The 23,923-nt window shown below is 39.9% G+C and overlaps 1 protein-coding gene across 1 annotated transcript in view; it reads right to left on the bottom strand.

Annotated features, from left to right (window-relative positions):
* Positions 1–22,525, bottom strand: part of nrxn2a (neurexin 2a) — a 96,738-nt gene extending 74,213 nt beyond the window's left edge. The window contains exons 1-6 of the mRNA XM_041051746.1: positions 21,644–22,525; positions 20,255–20,275; positions 14,649–14,678; positions 14,397–14,408; positions 8,707–9,008; positions 4,239–4,400 (exon numbers count right to left, since the gene is read on the bottom strand). Coding sequence (XP_040907680.1) covers positions 4,239–4,400; positions 8,707–9,008; positions 14,397–14,408; positions 14,649–14,678; positions 20,255–20,275; positions 21,644–22,346 — 1,230 coding nt within the window. The 5' untranslated portion in view covers positions 22,347–22,525. The remainder of the gene's footprint in view (positions 1–4,238; positions 4,401–8,706; positions 9,009–14,396; positions 14,409–14,648; positions 14,679–20,254; positions 20,276–21,643) is intronic.
* Between the last annotated feature and the right edge of the window lie 1,398 nt (positions 22,526–23,923).

The following is a 23,923-nucleotide window of genomic DNA, read 5'->3' as shown; positions in this document are numbered from 1 at the left end:
GAGGATGTCTCTGTCCCACTTAAGAAGAGCCTCAAGGACCGCCCACCCTCCACCACACAAGGAGTTAGTCAAAGCACATTGAAGCTCAGTCATACTGATGAACTATTGACACAGTGACAGATATCATCACTCAGGTGTCTACAAGAGATGAGACAGACCCCATGCCACTTCCTTAAACACACCTGTGATCTTAAACAGCCGAAGACATAATCAAACACACCGCAGCAGGGTGAACAAAGTGTACTCAATTACCATGGCTACTTGATCTAATCAGACTCCAGTTGTGTGCCAGACAATGCCTTCTGTACACTAAACTTCTTTAATTAAATATTAGGTGTCTGGCTCGCCAGTCACTATTAATTCATTATTTTATTGTCAAGAAAAATGCAATTTTATGATTTTAACTGACGCTTGGTTAAATGAAAACAATAGTACAGCAAATATCAAATAAGCTCCCCCAAACTTCCATTTTAACAGTGAGGCTAGAGTACTTGGGAAAGGAGGTGTAGTTGCTGCTTTATTTAACAGTATTTACCAGTGTATGCAGTTGTCATATGGAAAGTGTGGTTCTTTCGAATATGTTGCGTTTCAGTTCTAAAGTTATGAATGTCATTGATGCCATTGCCCCCATGAAGATAAAAGTTGTCCCTGGTAAGAAAAAAGCACCACAGAGGAATGCCACACTGGTAAAAGCTCAAACAAGAGAGTGCAGACAGGAGGAACACAGGAGGCGAAAAACCAAACACCAGGTTCATTATGACATCTTTAAAGAGAGACTTCTCATCTATACCTTGGACCTAAAAAGGACAAGGGAGTCCTTTTTCTTTGAGATTATTCATTAGAATAACAATAATGCACACACCTTATTCACTTTTGTTGACAGACTGCCAAACCCCTCAGCAACAGTCCCTCCTGAAGTGTTATCCACCAAGTCAAAATTCTGAGGATAAGACAAGCAGTCTGTAACGCCATCTCAGGCAAAATGGCTATATCACCTGTGGCTCTACATAAGACTAGTCGGTTGGTGCATTTTCACCCCACAGATTATGCAGCTTTGAGAAATTGAAATTGTTCAACACCTTAGGGATACCACCTGCAGCTTTGATACTTTGACTAGAAGCTTCTTTAAAGATGTTTTTAACTGCATAGCATCAGATATTCTACAGATAGTCAGTAGTTCTCTTCAGTCAGGCCTTTCTCCGGGGGCCCTGAAGTCTCTTTTAAAAAAATCTAATCTGGATGCCTCAGAAATGAATAATGACAGGCCCATATCAAACCTAGCTTTTTAAGGAAAGATTATTGGAAAGGTTGTTTTTCAGCAACTTAATGCATTCTTAATGCAACATAGTTTCTTCAGTGCTATCCAGTCTGGATGTCCACCACACCACAGCACTGAGACTGCACTTGTTAAAGTTCTGAACTGTACTCAACTGAGCAGTGACACTTATGGCATATTATAACATCTCTTACCATATTTATGCAGATGACACACAGCTCTACATAACCGTGTCACCACATGACTGCAGCTCCTTAAACATTAGCTGAATAAGTGCATTGAACAAATCAATAAGTTGTTGTGCCAGAAATTTCTACAACTGAAACAGAAACAAGCCTGAAATAATTACTTTTGGCCTCAAAGAAGAAAGATCAAAAGTCAGTGTTCACCCTGAATCCATGACACTTTAATCTACAAATCAAGCCATAAATCTTGGCATAGTTGCGGATTCCGACTTAAATTTCAACAGCCACATAAAGACAATTACAAAATCCGCCTACTACCACCATAAAAACCTAGCAAGAATCAAAGGATTTTTGTCTATACAAGATACAGAAAAAAAAATGTTCATGCATTTATTTTCAGCAGGCTAGACTATTGTAATGGTGTCTTCACAGGTCTTAGTAAAAAATCAACCAGACAGCTACAGCTCATCCACAATGCTGCTGCCAGACTCCTCACTAACACCAAGAAAGTGGAGCACATTACACAGGTCCATAAATCACTGCACTGGCTTTTTGTGTGTCAAAGGATAGATTTTAAAATCCTATTACTTGCCTTGAAAACACTTGAGCAAATCTCAGATTTACTTGTAAGTTACGAAACATCCAGACCACTGAAGTCACCTTTGACAGGTTTACTCAGTATTCCAAGAATCAAAATCAAGAAAGGTGAAGCAGCTTTTGTTTTTTTGCTCTTCACCTGTGGAACAGGCTTCATGAATATCTGAGGCCTGCTTAAATTTCATTTAAATCAGGGCTCAAACATTATTGTTTGCTGCAGCTTTCCAATAAATTAAATATGGAGTTACAATTTAATATTTGACTATTTGTTTAACTGTCTAATTGCTTACTTTTGCCTCTGTTTCTGTCTTTATTGTCTTTGAATGTAATTCAATCTATTTCTATGCCTCTGTCAAACACCTTGAATTGCCTTGTGTCTGAATAGTGCTGTATAAATAAACTTGCCTTCCCTTACGCACGGTAGTAGTAGGTCTAAACACCACCAGCAACCATACCACCCACAAAGCGGAGGTTGCAGCATTGGCAGCATTGCTGGGACAATAACCTGCCCATAAATAACATCTCATTTTCATTTCTATGTATTCACACTGCAGTAATTATGCAGACTCCATTTAAAAATCATTCTGCAAATGTTTAGGCACTGTCAAATGTTGATTTTATGTACTTTATTAAAAATACTGCCTATATCATATCAAATACACATTAATTTTAAATGTATCTGCGTTGGAGAGTTAATGGACAAAATTACATAGCTGCAGACTGTGAGGACTATTGACTACTGAGACTCTACTTAAGCATAGTGATGTTTTGAGCACAATGCTAACATGAAACATGCTAAGTTGCTCACAATGGCAAAGCTAACTTGTTCATGTTTAGCAGGTAATATTTGCCACGTACTTCATCTCAGCTTATCCTGTTAGCATATTATTTTTGCAGTTATTTGGCCATAAACCACAGCATTGGTCAAAGTGAAATTTTAACCTGATGATGAAACACAGATTACTTGTTGTGCATAAAAATACAGCTGTCTGAAGATTTCGATTCTCCTCTATAAATCTATTCCGTGACTCCACAAACTGGATGCTTTACAGTTAAAACTTGGCAAGTGAAACTGCTTTTATGTTTGGGCCCCAATAAAATAAAATTTGAAACTGAAAAAGAAATCTTCTTATGTTAGCACACCGTTCCAACAATACTCAAATAAGTCATCAATTGACTTTTAACAAGACAGTATGACAGTCTTTATAATCCATCAAGTTCTCTCTCTCACACATAATGACAATGCTGCTCTGCTGCAAACTGCCTATGCTGTTACTAGCTTAGTCTGGTTATTTCCACTCTATTTGCCTTGTGTATTTTGTGTATCCCATTTCTAAGTGATGTGTCTATTCTGTCCTTGGTGCTTTGTACTCCCAGCTGAATCCCATGCAGCTGGATTTAATGGGGATCAAGAGCAGAGCCTAATAACAGTTTATAAGCATTTATGGAATAAATGGTCTTATATCCTTTGACGCAAGTGTCTCTGAGAGGAGAAAACTCATTTTTCTGAGTTGTGTATTGACCCCAAGAAAATTTGTATACACCCATATACCACCCTATTACTATTCCTTTACACATCACTAAAACATCAAACTACTGACTGTTCTAGCCATGTCTCCTCCTAATCCTTCCTTGGTAAGGGAAAGAATTTTTATTACTTTTAATGCACATAGCACATCATTTGCTTTTTATGAGATTGCTCACTTCATTAAAAATTTGTGAGACCAGGGTGCAATTGGGCATTAACCCATAATTCAATGCTTTGCCTATACTAACTTTAATGCTAAGTACATGATCTTCACCAGCTTGCTCAAGATAATCAATGTGACAGGTACAGACCAGAGTTAAAATGCTTCAAAACTGTGTAAGTTGTGATGGAAACTGAGTTCAGGCTGTGTTTCAGGAATAAACATGAGACGATGAATCTGTTTCTTACATATAATCGGTGCTACGTTCTCAAAGGGATTCCCAATCTATAAATGCATATGCTCTGCACAGTGCAGCCTCTCAGCTGAAAGTTTCTCCTTCAAACACCCTACAACAGGAGAATCAATATAAACGTGAGGGGTGATTTTCTATACAGAGAAATTGCCCTGCATATAGGAAGGGTTAGTGCTACCTAAGGAGGGTAGGATAGTATTTCCAGTCTTCTGCTGAGACCGAGGTCAAGCTGTACTCACATCTTTCAGACAGCCCATGAAGTTGTTGCTGACCGGGGAGCCTGGCAGGTCAGCTGTGTTTAGGCTGCCCCCTATGTAGAAGAGATCATCAGAACCCAGCATGGTGTAGTCCTCCTGCGTGTAGCCGGTGGTGGTGAGAATCCCATCCACCAAGATCGTCACCTTGAGGATCCAAGCAGGGAGTGTGAGGAAAATAAATGACAAGACATGGACAGATTTTAAGTCAGACAGAAAAAACTGGCCTAATTATTTCATGCTTCATCTCTTGATTCTAGTTGAGCTTGCCTTAATGTTGGATCTTGAAGGCAATTACAAGAACAGCTTTGAAGGGTTCACTAATCTCTCCTGATCCCTGTTTCTGATATATTAGTAGGATTGCAGTGAAGTCAGTATACCATAAATATTCCTTCCAATGATATTTTGGCTCCAATGCAATGTGAATTCCACAGTATACTCAATTAATTTGAAATTAAAGATATCAAAATGGTAATCTACATCACTTGTATATTGGCAGCAACAAAATAAGATTATTCTTGCATCAGTCTCATCAGTACACAGAGACAATGGAAAAGAATGACTGAAATGGGCTGTATAGGAAAAAAAAAAGATATGCTTGTTGCCATGACAATAAGCCTACAGTTAGCATGTATTGCTGCACAAATATAACAGCTCCCAGTTTGGAATAATAAGTGAAAACAATTATGATTTTTCCTTTGCAGGTAGAAAACTCAGATTTTCAAGAAAAGCTACTATGAAAAGCTCAAGGTTCTTTTGTAAATTGTGATGATGTGATAAATTGCATTTTAGGTCAAAACTGAAAAAATGACAGCTTCAACAGGACATGCTTGTTTGAAGATTCAGTTACTTGGACTCAGGCCATTCACAATCATTTTAGAAAAGCAGGACTTGAGTGGAAAAATGTCCTTGACAAAATTCTTTGGCAAAATCAGGCCAGTACTTTGTAAAATATCACTGACCAATTCATATGTAAGGGAGAGGGAAGTGCTTCCTTAATTCGCAAGTAAACAGCCCCTACACCTTCACTATACATCTTTTTCTTTTTTTTTGTGTACACCTTTAATTTGAGTAAATGGACCACTTTTCATTTTGATTAGGAAAAATGATAACTTGCAATATAACATGTTTATGGAATAATATTCATTATGGATAAAAATGGGATGATTTCCATTAAAAGAGGAGGATGACAGCGATGAAGGCGACGGTGAGCTACATTATTGCACATAAGTATATGTAACAACTACACAACCACCATCACCACCACCACGCCCAACAGACCTCAACTTAGATAAGAACAGTAAAATGATATGATCTCATGTAGATTGGTCCTTATCACCTAGTCAGATCTTAGTAAGGACACAAAAAAGTAATTTAAAATGTGGGACTCATGATCAAGCAATATGAGTGTTAAAAGCCCAAGTCTTTAAAATTTATCTGGAGAATGGCTTAACTTTGTCAAATCTGCTGTGTCTGTTCCGTGAAAAATCATTGGTTTGTTGAAAGCGAGAGGATAAGAGACAAAAGAATGACCTGACATGGTATCTTTACGTGTCAGATCTCTAAAATGAGGTTCTGTCTCACCATTCTCTGGTACTGGCAGATATTGATTTCTGTATATCTAGTGGTGAAGACTTGAGTGTCTTTGGCTTGGACATCGGACAATGGCATGGCTTGGATGTGGGTTGATGATACTGCACTTCAGGACGCTTTAAAAAGAAAATAAAAGTGTCTAGAAACTGATTGATGCTGCTTTCTCTTTCACTCCACAATGTCCAGAAAAGAATGACCAATGTCTAATAGTGGGTATTACACAATATCCTGGCGCTTCAGACAGTTAATTTCGTGGCATTTGAAAATCAGAAGTGAGGGATGGATGTGTTCAGAAGTAATTATTGAATTAGGCACAAGCATCATTATTAGAAGTGCACATTAGGGTAATGTTCAGCCTACAGTCCTGGCTGGTACACTTTAAGACTGACCTTTCATCACAATTTCTTCAGGATTTCTACACAGCCAGTGCTAAACTGAGCTGATTAAAGGGTAACATATACTGACTGTTAGTGGAGCTCAAGCGTTACAGTGAGACTGTTGTGCAGTGTTTAGAGGGAACAATGGATAATGTGTTTACTTGTTGGTGTGTTGTATGCACTGTACAGGTCCATAAATAGGTGGATGCATCATTAATAAAGGTCAGAAAGGAAGAGAGAATGAGCACATCAGTTTGCCCACTACAGTACAAGAAAAGACACATGGAGAGGGAGATAGTAATAGGAGGAATTCTAGCCTGAAAAGCACCACCAGATCTAATAAAATGTTTCCACCAGAACTCTCTTGGGAGTTACAGTTCCCCCTATCTACATGTCAGGGAGGTAACTTATCTAAGGGGAAAGCAATTTACACAGGGATCAAATGCATGGCTGAAAGCATAAGTGAGGTTGTAAGCATTGGATTGCCGCTCCTCTGGAAGCCGGGGTAAGGAAATAGATGTGGAGGAAGATGCAAGTTTATGTGCAGGTTAATGTGACAAGTTCAGAATATATTGGTGATGATGAGAGAGTTAGATACAAAAGGAGCCCTACTTTTGCAAAGAAATCAAACATTTAAATGCATTGCACATAGTGAAAGCTCATTGTGGACTTTACTTAGATCTAGTTTGTTTCAGGTAAATTTACTACAGTAAGTGATCAGAAGCCTTTTTTTTTAAATGCAGTTGTAAGAGTATTACATTGCACCTCAGCTCAGATGGGTTCTACTTGAATTGATGCACATTGCAGGCATCAAAATATCACACACACCTCCCAATATGTGTCAACTGTGCTGGCAGTCTGAAGCACAAAAAGCAATTCTAAAAAATGTGCATGTGTGCACATGTGTGATTTTGAGAACACTGACTTAGAGTAACTGCACATTTTGCTGGATATTAGCAGCCAAAATGTTGTTGAAACCCCACTGTACACAACCCGCTCAGCACTGAGTGACATACAGACGCAGTCAGTGATTAACTGGTGAACATAGTGGAGCAGAGCTGCTAAAGAAACAGATATTTCCCTCAGGAGAGTGAATATTCACCAGGTGGCCACAAACACAAGTCCAAATAAATGATAATGTTCCTCCGTAGCTGTTAGATGTGTTTGCGAACACGTTACCAAATCAACGTAACAGGTGATGATATGTCAGCGTTGTGTTCTGAACTTGTTCAGCTTCCAAATAAAAGAAAAGATAAATTCAGTTTGAGTCCTTAGCTTTCTTCACCAGGTAGCGTGAACTTTGTCTGTCGGCAGTTTGGTGCTGGGCAGGTAGTGAGGTCCGCGCATCAAAACTCATTTGCTGCTCACTGCCAGTCGCTGTTACTGGAAACAGGACTGATGAGAGTGTTGGACCGTGCAGCAAATTTGCAAGCTAAAACACTCCATAGACCTGCAGAAATGGGTAATTGTCTGTGGGTTTGTCACTGTAACAAAGTCATTAATTCAGTGTTAATATAAAAAAAGCAGTGATTTGTGGAGCTTTAAGGTACTGTATGATGGGACTAAATGTAGAATGACTGCAGAGTCCCAGCAGGGTCAACATTTAATGTAACAGACACATCCTGGAAGTGAATTAGTCTGGGAATTCAGAGCTGTATACTGTCCAGTAGACAATGTTAATGAATATAAAACCTTAGGGCCGTGCTGTACTTGGCTGGCGTACAGTAGGTACAGCAGTACAATGCCTGACATACATGGTTGTATTCATTATACTATACTTTTTTCTTTGCATGACCTCACTGATACTGACGCAATCTTGCACCACTGCTTACAACCACAAAAAATTGGTTTTAGCCTGTTGTGTACGTTGAGTTTGTAAAAAATATCTGAAAATCTGTCTGATAATTATCGTTGTGTAAAAATAGAAAAATGCACAAGCTCCTGAGATTTCATTGCTAATGCAGAATACATGAAAATTATGGATATTGCTGTGTGAGTTGAGTCTTTTCTTTCAGGTAAAAAGACCTTTACAGCAATCTTGCGGGTGCAGAAAAAAAAGCAAGTTGCTGATTATAAAAGAACTCCACCAAAGCAATCTATTTCATGAGAAAGAGGGCAATGACCTGATATGAGCTTGTAATATCTATCAGAACGTGGAAAATGGGAGACAGGGAGTCCAGCAGAGCAGAAATATTAAACATTCAACAGAAACCAACACAGTCCATGTTAGTGTTTACACTGATAGTGGACTATAATAACAAATGGGACTGGTTTTACCTATATCTGTATCTATGCTGTATACTGTGATTGATTTCTCTATGACATACATCATTTTAGAGCCTTTGTGCCAGCTGCTGGCATAATAACAGAAATGGCTACAGGATCGCTAAAATCTACAAACTTTTTTTTCCCCCAAAAAGTGTGAATTTCTTATTTCTGTGAGCAGCGAGCATGGAAGTCACAGGCAGTGAATGTATACACACCTGGCGGAGGTTGCGTGTCACCCGAACATCATGCCAAACGTTGTCATTAAACTTCCCACTGGCAGGTTCCACCAAGGCCTCGAAAGCACCAGAGCCCAGGTTGATGACCAACCACAGGGCTCCGTTCCTCAGGGACAGGTTGACATAGTCCGCCGACTTCCCTGTGTGAAGCAGCAGGCCGTTCCTCTGCAGGGTACGGAAGGACAGCGTGATCTCATCCAGGCTGCTCTGAATGGGTGTCTGGGACAGGTTGTAGCTGAAGAACTCATTGCCTTTGAATGTGGCCACTGATTCCTCCTGCCCTAAGAGGGGAGGAGAAACATCTTAGATTATTCTCACAGTCATCCTGCTTATGTTTGACTTATCTACTGCACAGAACATTCACTACTAGAGTAGGGCTTTAATGAGTTGAAGAACTAAAATGAGCAGAAAATCAACAGTACCGTATTATTCGACAATTATTTCACTATCACCAATACCATCTTGGACAGACAATATACTTATTTGTGGAGATATTCATACATGCCACAAAACCACTGTACATTCTTAAGATGAATGTACTGTCAATGGGAGATCACGATTCTGTGCGGTGTTTGTGTGTTGAAGCGTATGACTGGTGATATTCTATTGTACATTTTTCTTATTGTCAATAAATCAAATGAAAAGACCAAGACCAGCAAAAAACTGATCCTACTAATGTGTTTTCTGTGAAGCCAAAGCCTAATGTAGCTTATTCCTCTGTCCCATGGACCTCAATAACACACATTGCTGAGTCACAGTATTTATTCCTTAATTACGACGGTTGGGCACACATGTGCTATTGTTGTAAATAGTCAGTAGAGCACCCAATCTGCAGCTGAAAATAGAAATGCATTATTTTCTCAAATCTGAGTAAAGTTTGCTAAAAACTAAAGTGCCAAGAAATTATTTGGCCTTTTTAGAAAAATAAAAATATAAACTCCTGGCATCTTTTTAAAGATTACGTCTTGAGTAGGAAAGATGGACTTGGTGTCCTAAATGTGAAAAAAAAAAAGTACTGAGCTGGGTTGACACATTGGTTGGTTTGGTCTTTTCATTTGTTAACAATAAGTATACAAGTATAAAATAATGTCAGCCTTATCCTTTTTTTTCAAGAGTGACATTTCAAAAATACCAACATAAATGTGTCAGGCTTCACAGAAGATCTAATTCACCCCCACAAACTAAATAAAATACCAGTGAGTATGTTAAATGGGCTGTAAAATCTGATGGCTCAAACACTTTTCCCCAGTTGCTGCAATAAAAGCAGTTTCCAGGTTTAACCAGAGAAGAAGAAAGATGTTGGTTTTTGTGCACTTCATTGTTTCTTTGGATCCCACCCTGGCAACATAACTTTTCACATCCTGTACTAAAAACCCCCTCAATGTACCTTTGGTGTCAAACATCTTTGAACATAATACAAAATCATTCATTAAACAGTGATGCTTCTATTGATCTAATGATTGCACCATATACAAAATAAAGTAATACCTTGTAGACAGACAGACAGACAGAGACAGATAGATAGATAGACAGAGAAAAACCTTGCTCGCTAAAAACTATTTAGGAGCAAGTTAGAAATCTTAAGATTGTGAAGACGTGCAACAACCTCGGTGGAAAAAGCAGCAAACTGTTGAAAACCGAACTTGACACCACAGTGGCAAAAAGTCATCCAGCTTTGAGTTCAGTGTTGTATTGCGAGGTTGCCAACCTGTGGGATTTGCCTCTGCCTCTGAATGATAAAACACACTGTACTTTATTTAGTTTCATAATTCACTAAGTCCTTGCACACGCATACAGTACATGAACACATCCTGACACCCACTCTTAATCTTCACAATATTGAAATCCGCAGTAAAATTCACAATTCCGGTGCGGTAGCTTTTTGACATTAAACTATCATTTTACATTGAACCACGGGAATAATGTTAACTATTGTATAACACAGTTCTTGAACTCATGAGTGGGCTGTTTCAAGTCAGCATAGACACCCCTTCCTTTGCTTGTTTATACGATGCAGCCTCTGAGCTACTGAGCAAGCTGTTTCAAGCTAGAGGGATAAGCTGTCTCTTAAGCCGGTGTTTGTTTGTACAGTAAATGTCGGCTTCTGAACTCCGGGGCCAATTTAAGCCAGCAGGATCAGTGCTCCTATTAGTCTCTATTGTTTGAGCAGTGTAGTTACACAACTTTTGAGTACACAGCAACTTGTTAAGCTATTGTTGTTGAGTCTAAATGTGTTCCACATTTCACTGATGAAGGAGAAAGATATACCTAAGAGCAGGTGCAGAGTCAATACAATGAGCACTGAAGGTAACATACAGTGGTTGAGAAAAATGATTATGGGACACCAGAATGCCTTGTTATCAAAACACGAGTGCTTACGTGTCAAGTTGATAACCCCGAAGGCACTGCTACCATTCAACCTAATATCTAAGAAAGGATCATAAGAGCATGACATGTTGAATGATTTGCATAGAAACTTGTGCAGATCCTGTGGGATATCTCTGTCATTCCCAGCTTTCTATATGGAAAATGCCACTAGCAGATGACCTCGAAGTCCTCTTAAAGGTCTTTGAGGGATCAGAGGAAATGTGTGCATGGCTAGAAAGTCAGCAGGCCATATCTCTGCTTTCCTCCTTTTACCTTGGAGGTCGCCCATTGTCTGCAGCAACAATGTTTACCAGCTCAAGAAAAAGGCAATACTGACTGTGTTTGCTCTGACACCAGACAGAGTTTGGCACTAACTTCAAGGAAATGCCGTCAGAGACACCGGCTGCAGTTAGTACACCAGCTGAGAGATGCTGCTGGAGCAGTTAAGCACTTTATGCATGCTGCAGCAGACTATGTGTGTGTGTGTGTGTGTGTCGGGAGAGGGGAAGAGCCATCAAACTTCTACCTTGGCTTCAGCTTTAAGATCATTGTGCCATCTCTCTATGCAAATGCATGCTCACATGGGCAGAAAAGGAAGGCTCAGCAGAATATGATGGCAGCACTAACTACACTCTCTACACGTCTCTCCTGCTTCTCTTTTTATTGTCTTGTCTCTGCCTTACTATACATCATCAAATCTCTTATCTGCTTGCACCTCATGGCCCCTCTAAATTCAGCATACACAAAAATATAAAGGTTCTTATAGGATGGACAATTCAGTGAAGTGCACAGTTATAAAATGTTGGGGGGGAGCTAAAGCATCTTGGGTGCCACTTGAACATCGGACAACTGTTGCCCCCATGTCCATGTCCAAAAAGGATTATTTGTACAGGTAGAGAGCCAGCGCTATACATTAGCTGATAAATGTCACAGTACGAGGCACACCAAAGACTGTAGAGAGAAAGTGTTTTGCCATCAGGTGGGAAGACATTGTTTGCTACTTCTTCCTGTTAGCCCACCTGTTCCAACCTCTGTTACAGTTACACTATGCTGCAGTGGCCATACCACATGAAAAACGGCCAACATGTGGATTGCTCATTAATATTAAGCTTTACAGCTGATTAATTTCAAAGTGGTCCAGAAACCCTGGGCACAGATGGCAGTTGCTGAATTTGCCTCCTGCTCAGGGGTGGGAGAGTTGCTTGTGGGCCCCTTGTACCCAAACCTAAGTCAGGCAGTGTGGGCATGTGGCATTACCCCTCTGGTCTGGAGGCAGGGATGTACATAAGCACTCTCGGTGGTCAACAAGCTACACCTGTTTCTGAATAATCTCACTATTTACAGTATATCTGTATGTCTCAGTGCACACAAGCAACGAGTTCTGGGACTGAAGCACACAGACAAGCAGCCACTCCTAAATTTTTCTGAAGTCTGCGAAAAGCTTTTAATTCATTTATAAACTGTGAGACTCTTCCCAGAGAGGGAAAACTGTGTTGCATATTTGATCTGAGATTATTTGTGGCCAAATAAATACAGATCAAATCAGAACACTCTCTTGAGCTTCCCCTCAGGCTGAAGCTGGAACATTGTCAAAGTTCATTATAAATGTTTGTTATAACATTAAATGGCTGAATAAAACTTTGATGCCTCATGTGTATGCCATGAAGTCAGATGTACAGCACTTCATCACTAAAGATATGCTATGTCTGAGTATTGCTTGGAGGGTAATTTCTGTAAACCTACATTCCACAATCAATTACTAACATCTTCTTATTATTGATGCATGAAATGGAGCAATTAAATTTACGCCTCATTTTGCTACAAATAACATTGTGGTTGGCCTTTAGGACACACTTACTGTATAACTTACTAAATATTTGATGGAGCAGTGTTCTTCTAATACAGCAGGCAATGTTAACCATTGTACAGTTGAGGCAGTAGTAGGACACAGTATATAAAATAGAAGCTTAAGTCAAACATTATCTTTTGGCCTCAGAAAGACTGATTACTTTTTCCGAAGACAAACGAGTTTATCACACACGTACAGCCGCAAGCTGCACCATTTATAGTAGGTGAAAAACTGGTGTAATCATACTGGGAAGTATTTGCCTACGCCTTTTCATCTGCTGTAAATGACCTCAATATTGGTGTTAATCAGTTCTACACCAGAAAATGTACATGAGAACACCCAGGGTGCTGCCACACACTCTTTGTTCATCTTCACAGATTTGTGTTCCGATAGAGTGGGAATAACATAATTCAAAGACACAAAGCTATTTCAGTTTACATCCACAGACAGAGTATATATAATGACATCTTACTGAACATAAAAACATCATCTACTAATGAATGAATGTACTTTCTGTGGACAGGAGCTGTAAAGATAACCAAAGGAATATGTCATTTCTAGAAAAACAGATGTTTATTTTGTCAAAATTCATCCAAGAATGTATTATCTCAAGATAATAGTCAAAGTAACATCTCGGTGATGAAGAAAACGGGGACTTCAGCAGCGTATCATACTGTGAGTGGGTCATCAAAGCTAATTCTCTATGTTTAGAGACAACACCGATTGCCATGGAGACAGGATGGTGACTTTTATCTCAGTCTCACAACATGTGGCAGAAAACACAAAGCATAAATACAGCAGACTTCATGTAGGTCACTGCCGCCCATGTTATGCAGTCAAAATGCCCGTTTTCTGTAGGTGTAGCTTTACTATAATTCAGATGTTTTTCAGCACCTGAGTTAAAATCAGTGTGAAAAATGATATCTGTAAGGCAATTTTTTTTTTTTTCTAACAAGAACTGAACATCACAGTAGTGTCTGTACCTCATCGTTCACTGGCAAAACTCTGCTATGTGCAAATATTTCTTCCATCAGTGGTTTGAAATCTCTTTTCTTGAATCTGTGCTTATATGGATATTAAACACATCAGCATGACTGCAGTGTAGAAGTCATTTGAAGTGAATGTTATAGCCCACTGATTAATGGTCGTAAACAACCCAGTGATCACACATTTGAGAAATCAGCACTATTTTGTAACTGTATTGTTATTATTTATATAACAGCCCCCAAAATGCACACAAAAAAGAAAAGAAAATCCAGATAAATATGTTTGTGTATACTCAATACATTTTTTTAACAGGAAACGTCAATAAATAGTTCGCTTTTTTTTGTGTGGATGTGAGAGACATCTTTGACGTTAAATCCCTTCGTGCTCTGTTACTGACACCTGTTTATTTCCTTTGAAAACATCATGAAACCAAACCGAAGAGATGCTATGAGCATAGATGCATTACCTTGGCGAAAAACTGCAGAGGTCAAAGGTGATGTTCCAGTAGCTCAGTCAGTGGTCAGGACAAGGGTTTGACGGACAAAAATTGAGTGAGTAGTGAGCATAACATGACAGGAAGCAAAAACGAATAGGCAAGTATATGAGAAAAGAGGAGAGGAAATATTAGTGCAGCACAGTTAACTAAAATGATTTCAGGGGAAGGGAAATGTTGTGATCAGGTGGCTGGGAAGGAAAAGCAAACCAATAGACCCCATACCTTGGCGGTTTAACATCAGGTGCGCCAGACCTTGAGGGAAAGAACAGAAAAAGGATACGAAAAGAGGAAGTTCATAAAGAGGTTCGGGAGAACAAAAGCATTGTCACAATGTTGGACTGCAGTTTGTGACAGACATCCTGGGGTAGATACGGATGTCAAAGTTCAAACTAAAATATAAAGGGGAAATTAAACTAAAAACAGACAAACATTTCAAGGGAGGAGAGGGAAGGCAAGGAAAGAAAAAAACATCTTGATAGGTGCAACCCTTACAGGTAGTTGCTCACACAGATGCTTTTTTCTAAATGGAACACATACTGTATGTTTACTTGATGCAGACAGCGTTTGAGATGTATCAGATATACATAAAACCTGCTTTACACCTAATGTAAAAAAAAAAAAAAATTACATGTAGTAACTGAAGTTATCTCTAAAGGGGCTCTATGGGCTTATCCCCTCATCACCACTTCTCCGCGCACAGATATTTTGCATGTAAGTGCTCAGCCAATCCCGAGGAGCCTATTTAAGCTTCTATATGGCAGTGTTTTATGAAAGGGCTGAAGCGACACCATTCCTTATCCACCAAATCTTCAGTGACTATCACACCATTTCACAGAGGATTTATTATCTAATAGAGCTCTATAGGTTTAGAGGTGGAACATGAAGACACGAAAAGCATCCTTGTAACAGGTCAGCCAGCAGTTGCCTGCCACACCCGACCTCTTCATTTTGGAAAAAAAAGCAGAAGGGAGCCGAGGCATACTGCTGCACTGCGTTAGATCCTCGCTGACTATAAAGAATCATAAAGCAGGTCAGGAAAGAAAAAAAAATGCAACATCCCACCTTCATATTCTGTCAAGAAGAAGGCAGAGGGGTTAGGTTGTGCTAGACACAGGAACCTTTGCACCGGGCTGACTGCACTGGCTCACACATACAGGACTTCACAGTAAGACAGATAGTATACTTCAAACTAAATGCAACATGGCACATTATAAAGCTATAGTAAAACTACCACAAAGCTATTGAAGTAAACTGAAAATACACTGAAACATATCAGTCACATTAAATTGCTGAGAAGCTGACAGTGACAGCGTATAAAAGTCAAGCTGGTCTGCCTTTGCTCACTGTAACGATCGAAACCAATTTTTATTTAGTTTTGTGTGCGCCACCAACCTAAGTCTCTGATCTCTTATGTTCTGTGTGAAGCGCAGACCCAGAGAAACACAGACAAATATCTCAATAGGTCAGCCAGAAATTATATGGCATACCTCACCAGCTCCGCTTGCCAAGAAGGGGACGGGGGTGACACAATGCAACACCTGTGCTGAGCACATGAGCCCCACTGTGCCAGCCAACACAAACAGCTCTCATCAGTGCATCACCACTCTAAGAATCTCATACAGCAAGTCACGCTGCCACAGTTCAAGTCCCAGTTCAGTCATTAGGTAAAACCTTACGAAGGGGCGAGTCGCTGCTGCACAAATCTCCTCCACACGTTCCTGTTCAGGCTGCAGCTCTTGGTGTGGAATGGACATGAATACCCCTGAGATGGTCCTTGCCTGCCAACACGTAGGCTTTTGTTATAGTGTGCCATTGCAAAGCCAGTGACTGAGCCTCTGCTTAGACAGGATTCACCCACAGCCCTGTCTACACAGCAAACAAAGAGCTGCTGTGTGCACCCCCACTGTGGCTGTGCATTGCACATGACAAGCCAACTTATGTATGCACAAGGCATAAATTATACCACCTCTTCTTCTCTTCATCACCCCTCAGATGCTCTCATTCTCCCTAGATGTACTACGATCTTATTATGCTTGTGCTAAAGCATCATCCTCTTCTGGTGTCTGTATCCTCATATACTCATCCTTATGCTGTAAACAAAAAAGTGCATGGATATCAGGTAAGATCTCTTTCCATCTGTTTGTTTTTTGCACAGGTGGTAAGGTGCATGGATAGGTTGCCCATTATCCAACTAATAACCACAACCAGTCACAAAGACAGAAACAGTTGCTTTTTCTCGCTTTAGCTGGAGAAAGGAGCTTTGACCCGAAGAATTCACAGCTAGGGTGACTCCACACACTTCTGAGTTTTGTTGAGCACTGGGATGAGGAAAACTAATGCATTTCTGACTAATGAAGACTGATGCTGGTGACCAAAACAGACCAGGACAAGCAGCAGTTAACAAGGGCCTCGGCCAATAAAGTATTTTTTGATTTTGACTGTGTAGTTATTGTTCAGTTGAGTTGAAGAAAGCTGAATGAGGAGTGGTGTCATTGCTGCCCTTGTACTGGAGCTGCCACACACTGAATATGATCCACCTACTTGGTTAAGCCTTACATCCAAAGCTCACTGTGTAGAAATGCAGAGATACCTGTAGATAAACCACCTTTCCTACCAGTAATATACTAGTTTTACATTTTTAAATAAGAGGCAAGTATAACAGTATAAGACGAGCTTCAGCGCAAACTAAAATTTATAACCAAGTGATTGAAGATTATTTAATTAAAATTTTAGCAGTTTGCTTTTAGGATTCCTTTTGACTTGGCCTTGTTATATAACAATATTTCTCTACTTTTTGTAGTAGATAAAAACAAAAACCCACTGTTCTAGTCAGTCAGAAATAAAAACTGGCTGATTTACCTTGTGGATGTGATGTTATTGCTCATTTCATCATGGCCCTCTATAAGGGACTGTGAACAGCAATCATTTATTAGTAATGCCTTTCTGAAGGACCTGCTGACCTTGAGTAAATCCATAATAAATCGTACAAGCGCAAAAACTGCTGCTGACACTATGTGTTTTCAAACCATCAGGCAGGTTTCACCACTGTCTGACCACATCCCAGTTAATGATGTTAGAGCTGGTTTGAAAACTGAATGATGGAGGTTTGAACCCTTTGAGAGTTTTCTGTCCAAAATGATTCAGTGTAAAGTTAGCAAGGGGGAAGCATGACAGATGCAAAGAGTGCAAGAATTACATTCTAAAGAGTGCTGCCATGCTGGCGTAAAATATATTACTACTACTACTATTACTATATTGCTATAGGTGAAACACGTTTTGATTGTGAATAAGCATCACTTCAGAAAAAAAAAACATATTATGTATCAAGATACGAAACAAAACTTCAAAAACTGTGTATTAACACTTTCCTAATGTGAAAGTTTAAGTCTTTAACCTTTTACAATTATCTATAAATGACTGAAAGAGCTTGGTTTATAAAAGGTAAAAAAAAAGGTTATGACATTTTCCATAAATAAAATGAGGTTGATGTGCCTGCTAAAAAGCAAAGCAAATCTTGATTTCATTTTTTTTGTAATTTCTTATAACAGTTTAAACTTTTGGAAATATTTCTACCAAGAAAAGCACTGCTATCTTCGTAAGTTTAATTAATGAGTATAGGGAAAAAAACAAATGCAGATGTTGAAGGACCTCTCAGTCATTACTGTGACATTAATTAGCGAGCATCTAAGAAGAAAGAGCCATTGCACGAGGATTAAGATTTGCTGTATTTGTTTTTCCAAGAAAAGTACAGTATTATCGAGCCAGTTGTAATGAGGGATTAGACCAAGGTCACTACTGCTGAAAGATGGAAGCCCACCAGGACCAGCTTTCTTTCTTTAGTAGATTTTAATGCTTGCTTAGTCATTCCTGTAGTTCTTTGTGTGTCATTACTGTGTGCTTATACAAGAAACAGTGAAAATGTGTTGGCACTTGGCATGTCTGAGTTGTGTAAGGTTTTCCTTGACGTTTGAGAGATTTCTCTGTTCTGTATCTGCCATGTGAGGTGACTGTCCTTATCTCTCGTTCACAGCCCTGTTTTTTTTTTCTGGCTCACAAAACATCAGAGGATGCTACACTCTTGTGGCATTAGAGCACGCCCTGCCATGGTCTTTGTCCGTACAGATCGACGGGAGCCCACGTGCTGGTTACTGTAGATGAACAACTCCGAAAACTCACCTGCTGTGCCAAAGGTTTTCACTGCATTAAAGCAGTTCCTCAGACAAAGACAGATAATTCCTGTACCACTTAAAACCCACAGCCAAGACCAAATATAGCATATGGGTTACCATCTTCACCATCTCTGAAGGGAGGAGGCGATTTAGCTAATGCATACATTCGTCTATTTTCGTCAACGCAAGGACAATAAAGGCTTGCTGGGTGAAGAACAGCACATAGAGTAGTTTGAAGGATAGAAAAAAAGGCATGTGGTGAGTGTGATTTTGCTGTTGTCATTGTTGTTTTCATGCATTCTGCATTGGGAATTGTATCCATGTCAAGCTTTAATCCAATAAACATTTTGATGTGCTCTCTTTGCAGCATGTCATTTAATAATGCCTGCCTTTTTGCTGTGAGCAGAGCCATACCATCTTTGCTTATAATTAAGGATGATTAATGCTTGTTTTTGGAAATAGTGCATAGATGAGACCTATTAGCTGTTTTACTGAAGCATACAACCACATACCACAGTCACTAAGTCTTAGGTATGTGCTGTTTTAAATGCAGCAGGGAGAATCTGGACCAAAACATGTATCATCTCTAACAATCCATTACATCCAATATTATGGACACCAATATGTATGTGTACGCTGTTATTAATTCCATTCTACGCTCTGCACAACAATAAAAGACTGTATATGGAGACAGTAGCAGTTTGTGATCTTCAGTCTATTTTGCTGTTACATACCAAATAAGTGTCAGAAGCAGGATTTCAGAGAGCAGGTGTGCATAGGTCTGTGCATTTTCAGTCAGTAACAGTGATTTATAATGTGCAGTGGTCCAATGCACCTTGTACTGGTCTCCTGAGCCTGTTGGCTGCCCTTTCACCAGAACCAGGAGTCCTTACGGGGGAGATGGATGTCTCGCTCTGATGCCAACTAAACAAATCTCCCTCCTCGCTTTCAATCTTCATTTCACGTTCAGTATGTGCACCTCATTAGAAAACAATCCTGTTTAATTATGGTCAGTTAAAATGTTGCCAGTAACGAGAGAAATGTCTCTTTACCTGCCAAAGGAGATTTGTTCCTCTTAAGAAAATAATTTTATATGCACCTATGAAAGAACATCGTTATGCAAATACTATTACAATTGTATGAACGTCAACAGGATCTGTGCCATTATGTTTCAGTTTACGTACTCCACATACTGACCTTGGAGCATAATGGCATATATATAACACTTCATAAATCTTAACAGTAAACAGTAGTTTACATGAGGAAAATATGCACTGAAGAGATTAAAAAAAAAACATACAGAAATCATAAATATTAAAGTACCTCACTGCAGTCATTTTCTCTGTTCCCCATATTCTGAGACACCCACATACTCTGCAGACCTCTCCAGTCACCTTGAGCACACTGATTATATATACAATGGGCATTCAGCACATTAAGCGCTTTTTCCTTAGTGACCTCGTGACCACTGATAGTATATCTCCTTTTAGCTTAATTTGTTGGATGTCAGAACTGCAGTCCAAACTGATAATAACAACCTGATAATAACCAGACACACTCTCACACACTGAGGCTGTGGTAATAGCCTTTGCAAACAAGAGCATCACGGAAAACAAATTATGCTCATCATTACGCTCATTATATGATGCATTGTCTTACCTTCTACTTCTTTCTGTACAGCTGCGGGAGAATAAAGAAAACCAGACATATTTAATGTTGACAGCAGGATATCTTAGTATCAATCCACCACAAACCCACAGACTACATCAGAACTAACACACATGCTGGATATTTCATGTTTTCTTTCATCTTTCTTCTTCTTTCAATGCCACAACATGCATGCTGACTGACACGTTATCTGCCACAGCTGCAAGAGTCTGCTCATCTGTTCTGTTTCTTATAGTCGTACAATTAATATTACTGACAAAATTAGTGGTATTGAATCCCATAAATGGTCCATCTGCCTGCCAGCATTCAGCGGCTTTGTCTTTGTTTAGCCAGGAAGGTCCCCACCCATGACCCCTGACCTTGAGGGAGAAGGTTGCAGAGCTTCAAAGCCAAACATGTATTGCTGGCCCTGTTCAGACCTGGCATTAACATGCATCTTGGGTGATCTGATCCACAAGTGGACAGCTCTAAGTAGAGGTGTGAATGCACCCAAGACATGATGAATTGAGTATATCTTGGATGTCTTGTGTTCTAGGCCACACTGAAGAACCGCCTACTTAGCTGACGTCCTCTGCATAAGAAGAAGAAGAAGTACATAATCATGTGAACATTCATGTTCACAAATCACGTCAGCTGGCTTTGTCCACAATGTCTAAAAATTTTGAAAAGCCCACAGAGATATATTAGTGTGACTAACTGACAAAGGACTAACATTTACTGCATAAGACTTGAGCTCACTTTAAAATGCCAAGTTCAATCCTTTCTGTTTGGTCGACTTTCCAAAATAAGAAAATGACATCCATTTGGTAGCCTGTTAAATGTCTCTGTGTTGAAAACATGCAAACAGCTGACACATTAGGAAGCTGTTATCCTCTATGACTTGTGAAGATAATTACTAAAAGAGCTAGACACACAGACCCAAGTAGCCTTTAAGTACTGCTGTAGTGTACTTTTGCCTGGATTGCTTTTAAGTGGGTATTATTAATTATTTTCTGAAGTTCAATGAGGATACAGACCATAGAATAGGATAATGACAAGATATTTTAACCATTTATAAGCCAAACAATCACAATTTTATGTCTCTAACATTATTAATTGTGCATACTGGTGATATTTAAGTGTTTGTTAAATATTTACTTTCTTATGGTCCAGTAATGATTAAGTGCTTCTGTTACATTTGACCCTTTGCAACTTGTGGCCCAGGTAAGATGATGAAGCAATTAGTATCCCGATATGACCATTTACTTATAGAGCCTAATGTTAGCAAACTTTAGATGAATATTACTGTATAATGTCAGTCCCCAACTCATACCAAAAAACCTGGCATTCAAATGATAAAAATACATTTCGTTACAAATAGAGAGATGATATTTTTCTCACCTTCATGGCAGTACCTTCCCCTGTAGCTGGTATTGATACAGTCACAGAGGACCTCTCCTTGGCTGACAGAGCACACGCCGTTGTTGTTGCAGGGAGAGTATGCGGCACATATGTACTCCAAATCACTATGGACAGCTTGACCATCCAGCAGTACTGGTAGTGCCTCCCCCAGTTTCAAATTGGCTATAAGGCCCTGGAATGGCGGCTCATATTTAACAGTGCTGGACGTCAGGGCAGAGAGACGCACATCGGGTGAGATCCCCCCTACGTAGAGGTCACTGGCCACTACCATCTCTTTTCTTTTGGACTTCACCTCAGCCACTTTCTCCTCGTTGTCCACCACCAGCTTGGTCTCTTTGTAATTACGAGAAAGAAGGATTCTGTGCCAGCGCTGGTCGTCGACACGTGTCTCTGTGTGCAGGGAGGCCGGTTCAGCACAATGGATGGTGAAGTGCATCTGGAGCCTCCCACCTGCGATTAGAAGCTCCAGGAAGTCGCAGTTGCCTCCATCATCCAGATAGAGCACCAGTGCTTTGCTGGTGTTGGTTTTCAGAATAAAGCTGAGCTCACCTGTTGTCTTGGCGTCCCACTGGCCATAGCGAGTCCATTGACCGGGAACCCCCTCATATTCCAAAGCTATTCCTGTTAGCACCAACCCAGCTAACAACAGTAACCAGGAAGCCTTGCCTTTACACCTGCTCATGATGATTACTATCTACAGCCACTGGCTCCCTTGTGGTCTCTAATTCATATGTCTCCAACACAGCTGTGAGGAGGAAATGTTATCTAGAGTCTACACTTCTTTTGTTATCACCCTAAAATTTACAGAAATATGACTGCAAGTCCCACATGCGGTGAAAGAGTTTCTTTAGCCTTGAGTGACTATCCTGATTCTTTTTGCCATCTCTCCATGAGCAACACGTGATAGAGTGAACAAATGAGGTGCATTGCATCTACTTTGGATCAGCTGCGAAAGAGAACAAACAACACAAGTGATCCACAATGCTGTGTGCTTCCTCGTCTTCGCCATCCAATGTCTTGGCCTCCATCCAGCACTGTTCCTGTCAGTTCTCCATGGGTTAGCTAGGCATGCAGCCTAGGTACAGCCGCCATTCTCCTCAGCCTCTAAACATCCTAAGACATAAAAGAAGAACATGTAATGATTAGCTGGAAAGATTACTAACAATCCCATGGTAAATGATCACAGTCATTATGAATAACATGGCAAATTAACTACAAATTCTAAGAAATCATTCAAAGAGGTAAACATGGAGACAAGAGTGATAGAGAGGCTTAATCGTTATGAAGAATTCAGTTTTGAGCATTCAGCAATGGTTCATATCTTTATAGGTCATTTTCCACAACTCGTTCTTGACTGCTGGTAGTCATAAAGATAACCAGCAGGGATTCCAGCAACACTCCCTCAACATGACGCTTTGGCCAATTCAATCCTCATGTCTCAACATTCAGGCAGAAAGGGAAACAGAGGATCTCACTAGCTTGCTGAGACCTGTGCTGATTTCCAAGAAGCTGGTGGGAAAAGTCTGTTTCATAAAACCCCCACAGATGTTTTGGTGCAATGCATGGCCTCACTAACTTCAGTGATGTTGAGCCCCTTAAGCCTTCTGTGCTCCCTGGGCTCAAGCTAAGACGTTACAGCGAAACAACACATGCAGGCCAGAAGCTGGGAGTGATGCAAAGGAAGAGGTCTGTCTTGGAAACCAAGAAACAAACAAAAAAATTGAACACTTTGTGATGACAAAAGAGGGTACGCCTCCCAGGCCTAAGGACACGAACAAAGTTGGGCACCACTCTTTGGCAGAACTGGGAACCTGCCCTGAGTCATTACTTCCACTCACACTGGAAAGTACAACTGATATCCAATCATCCTGTGGAATTACGTAGGGGGAAACCACACATATCCTAAGAGATGAAATTTGTATTTAAAGGAGAGAAGAGTTTATTTATCTTTTCATTATTAACACCAATTTCCCTGCAGAGCACAAAGCTAATAATGAATTCATCCTACAGACAAGTATTGTGTGTGTTGTCACAGCCTGGTGTAGCTTATGCCTCTGTGCCAAAGAACTCACTGCTGTCCAAAAGACATAAAAGAACAGTACCTTTGAGTGATCCAATTAAGTGATCAAAACCGAAATAAGCTACTACAATACATTACAACCAATTTGCAGAACAGAGTGGAACAATACTGTCGATTTAAAAGATGCCTACTGTACATACTGCATGCCAAGCATCATACACCTGATCAAACTCAAAATA

This window comes from Toxotes jaculatrix, chromosome 12 (genome assembly GCF_017976425.1).
Source record: "Toxotes jaculatrix isolate fToxJac2 chromosome 12, fToxJac2.pri, whole genome shotgun sequence".
NCBI classification, from domain to species: domain Eukaryota; kingdom Metazoa; phylum Chordata; class Actinopteri; family Toxotidae; genus Toxotes; species Toxotes jaculatrix.
The sequence above is the reverse complement of the archived record's forward strand: the minus strand, read 5'-3'. Positions and strand labels throughout refer to the sequence as shown.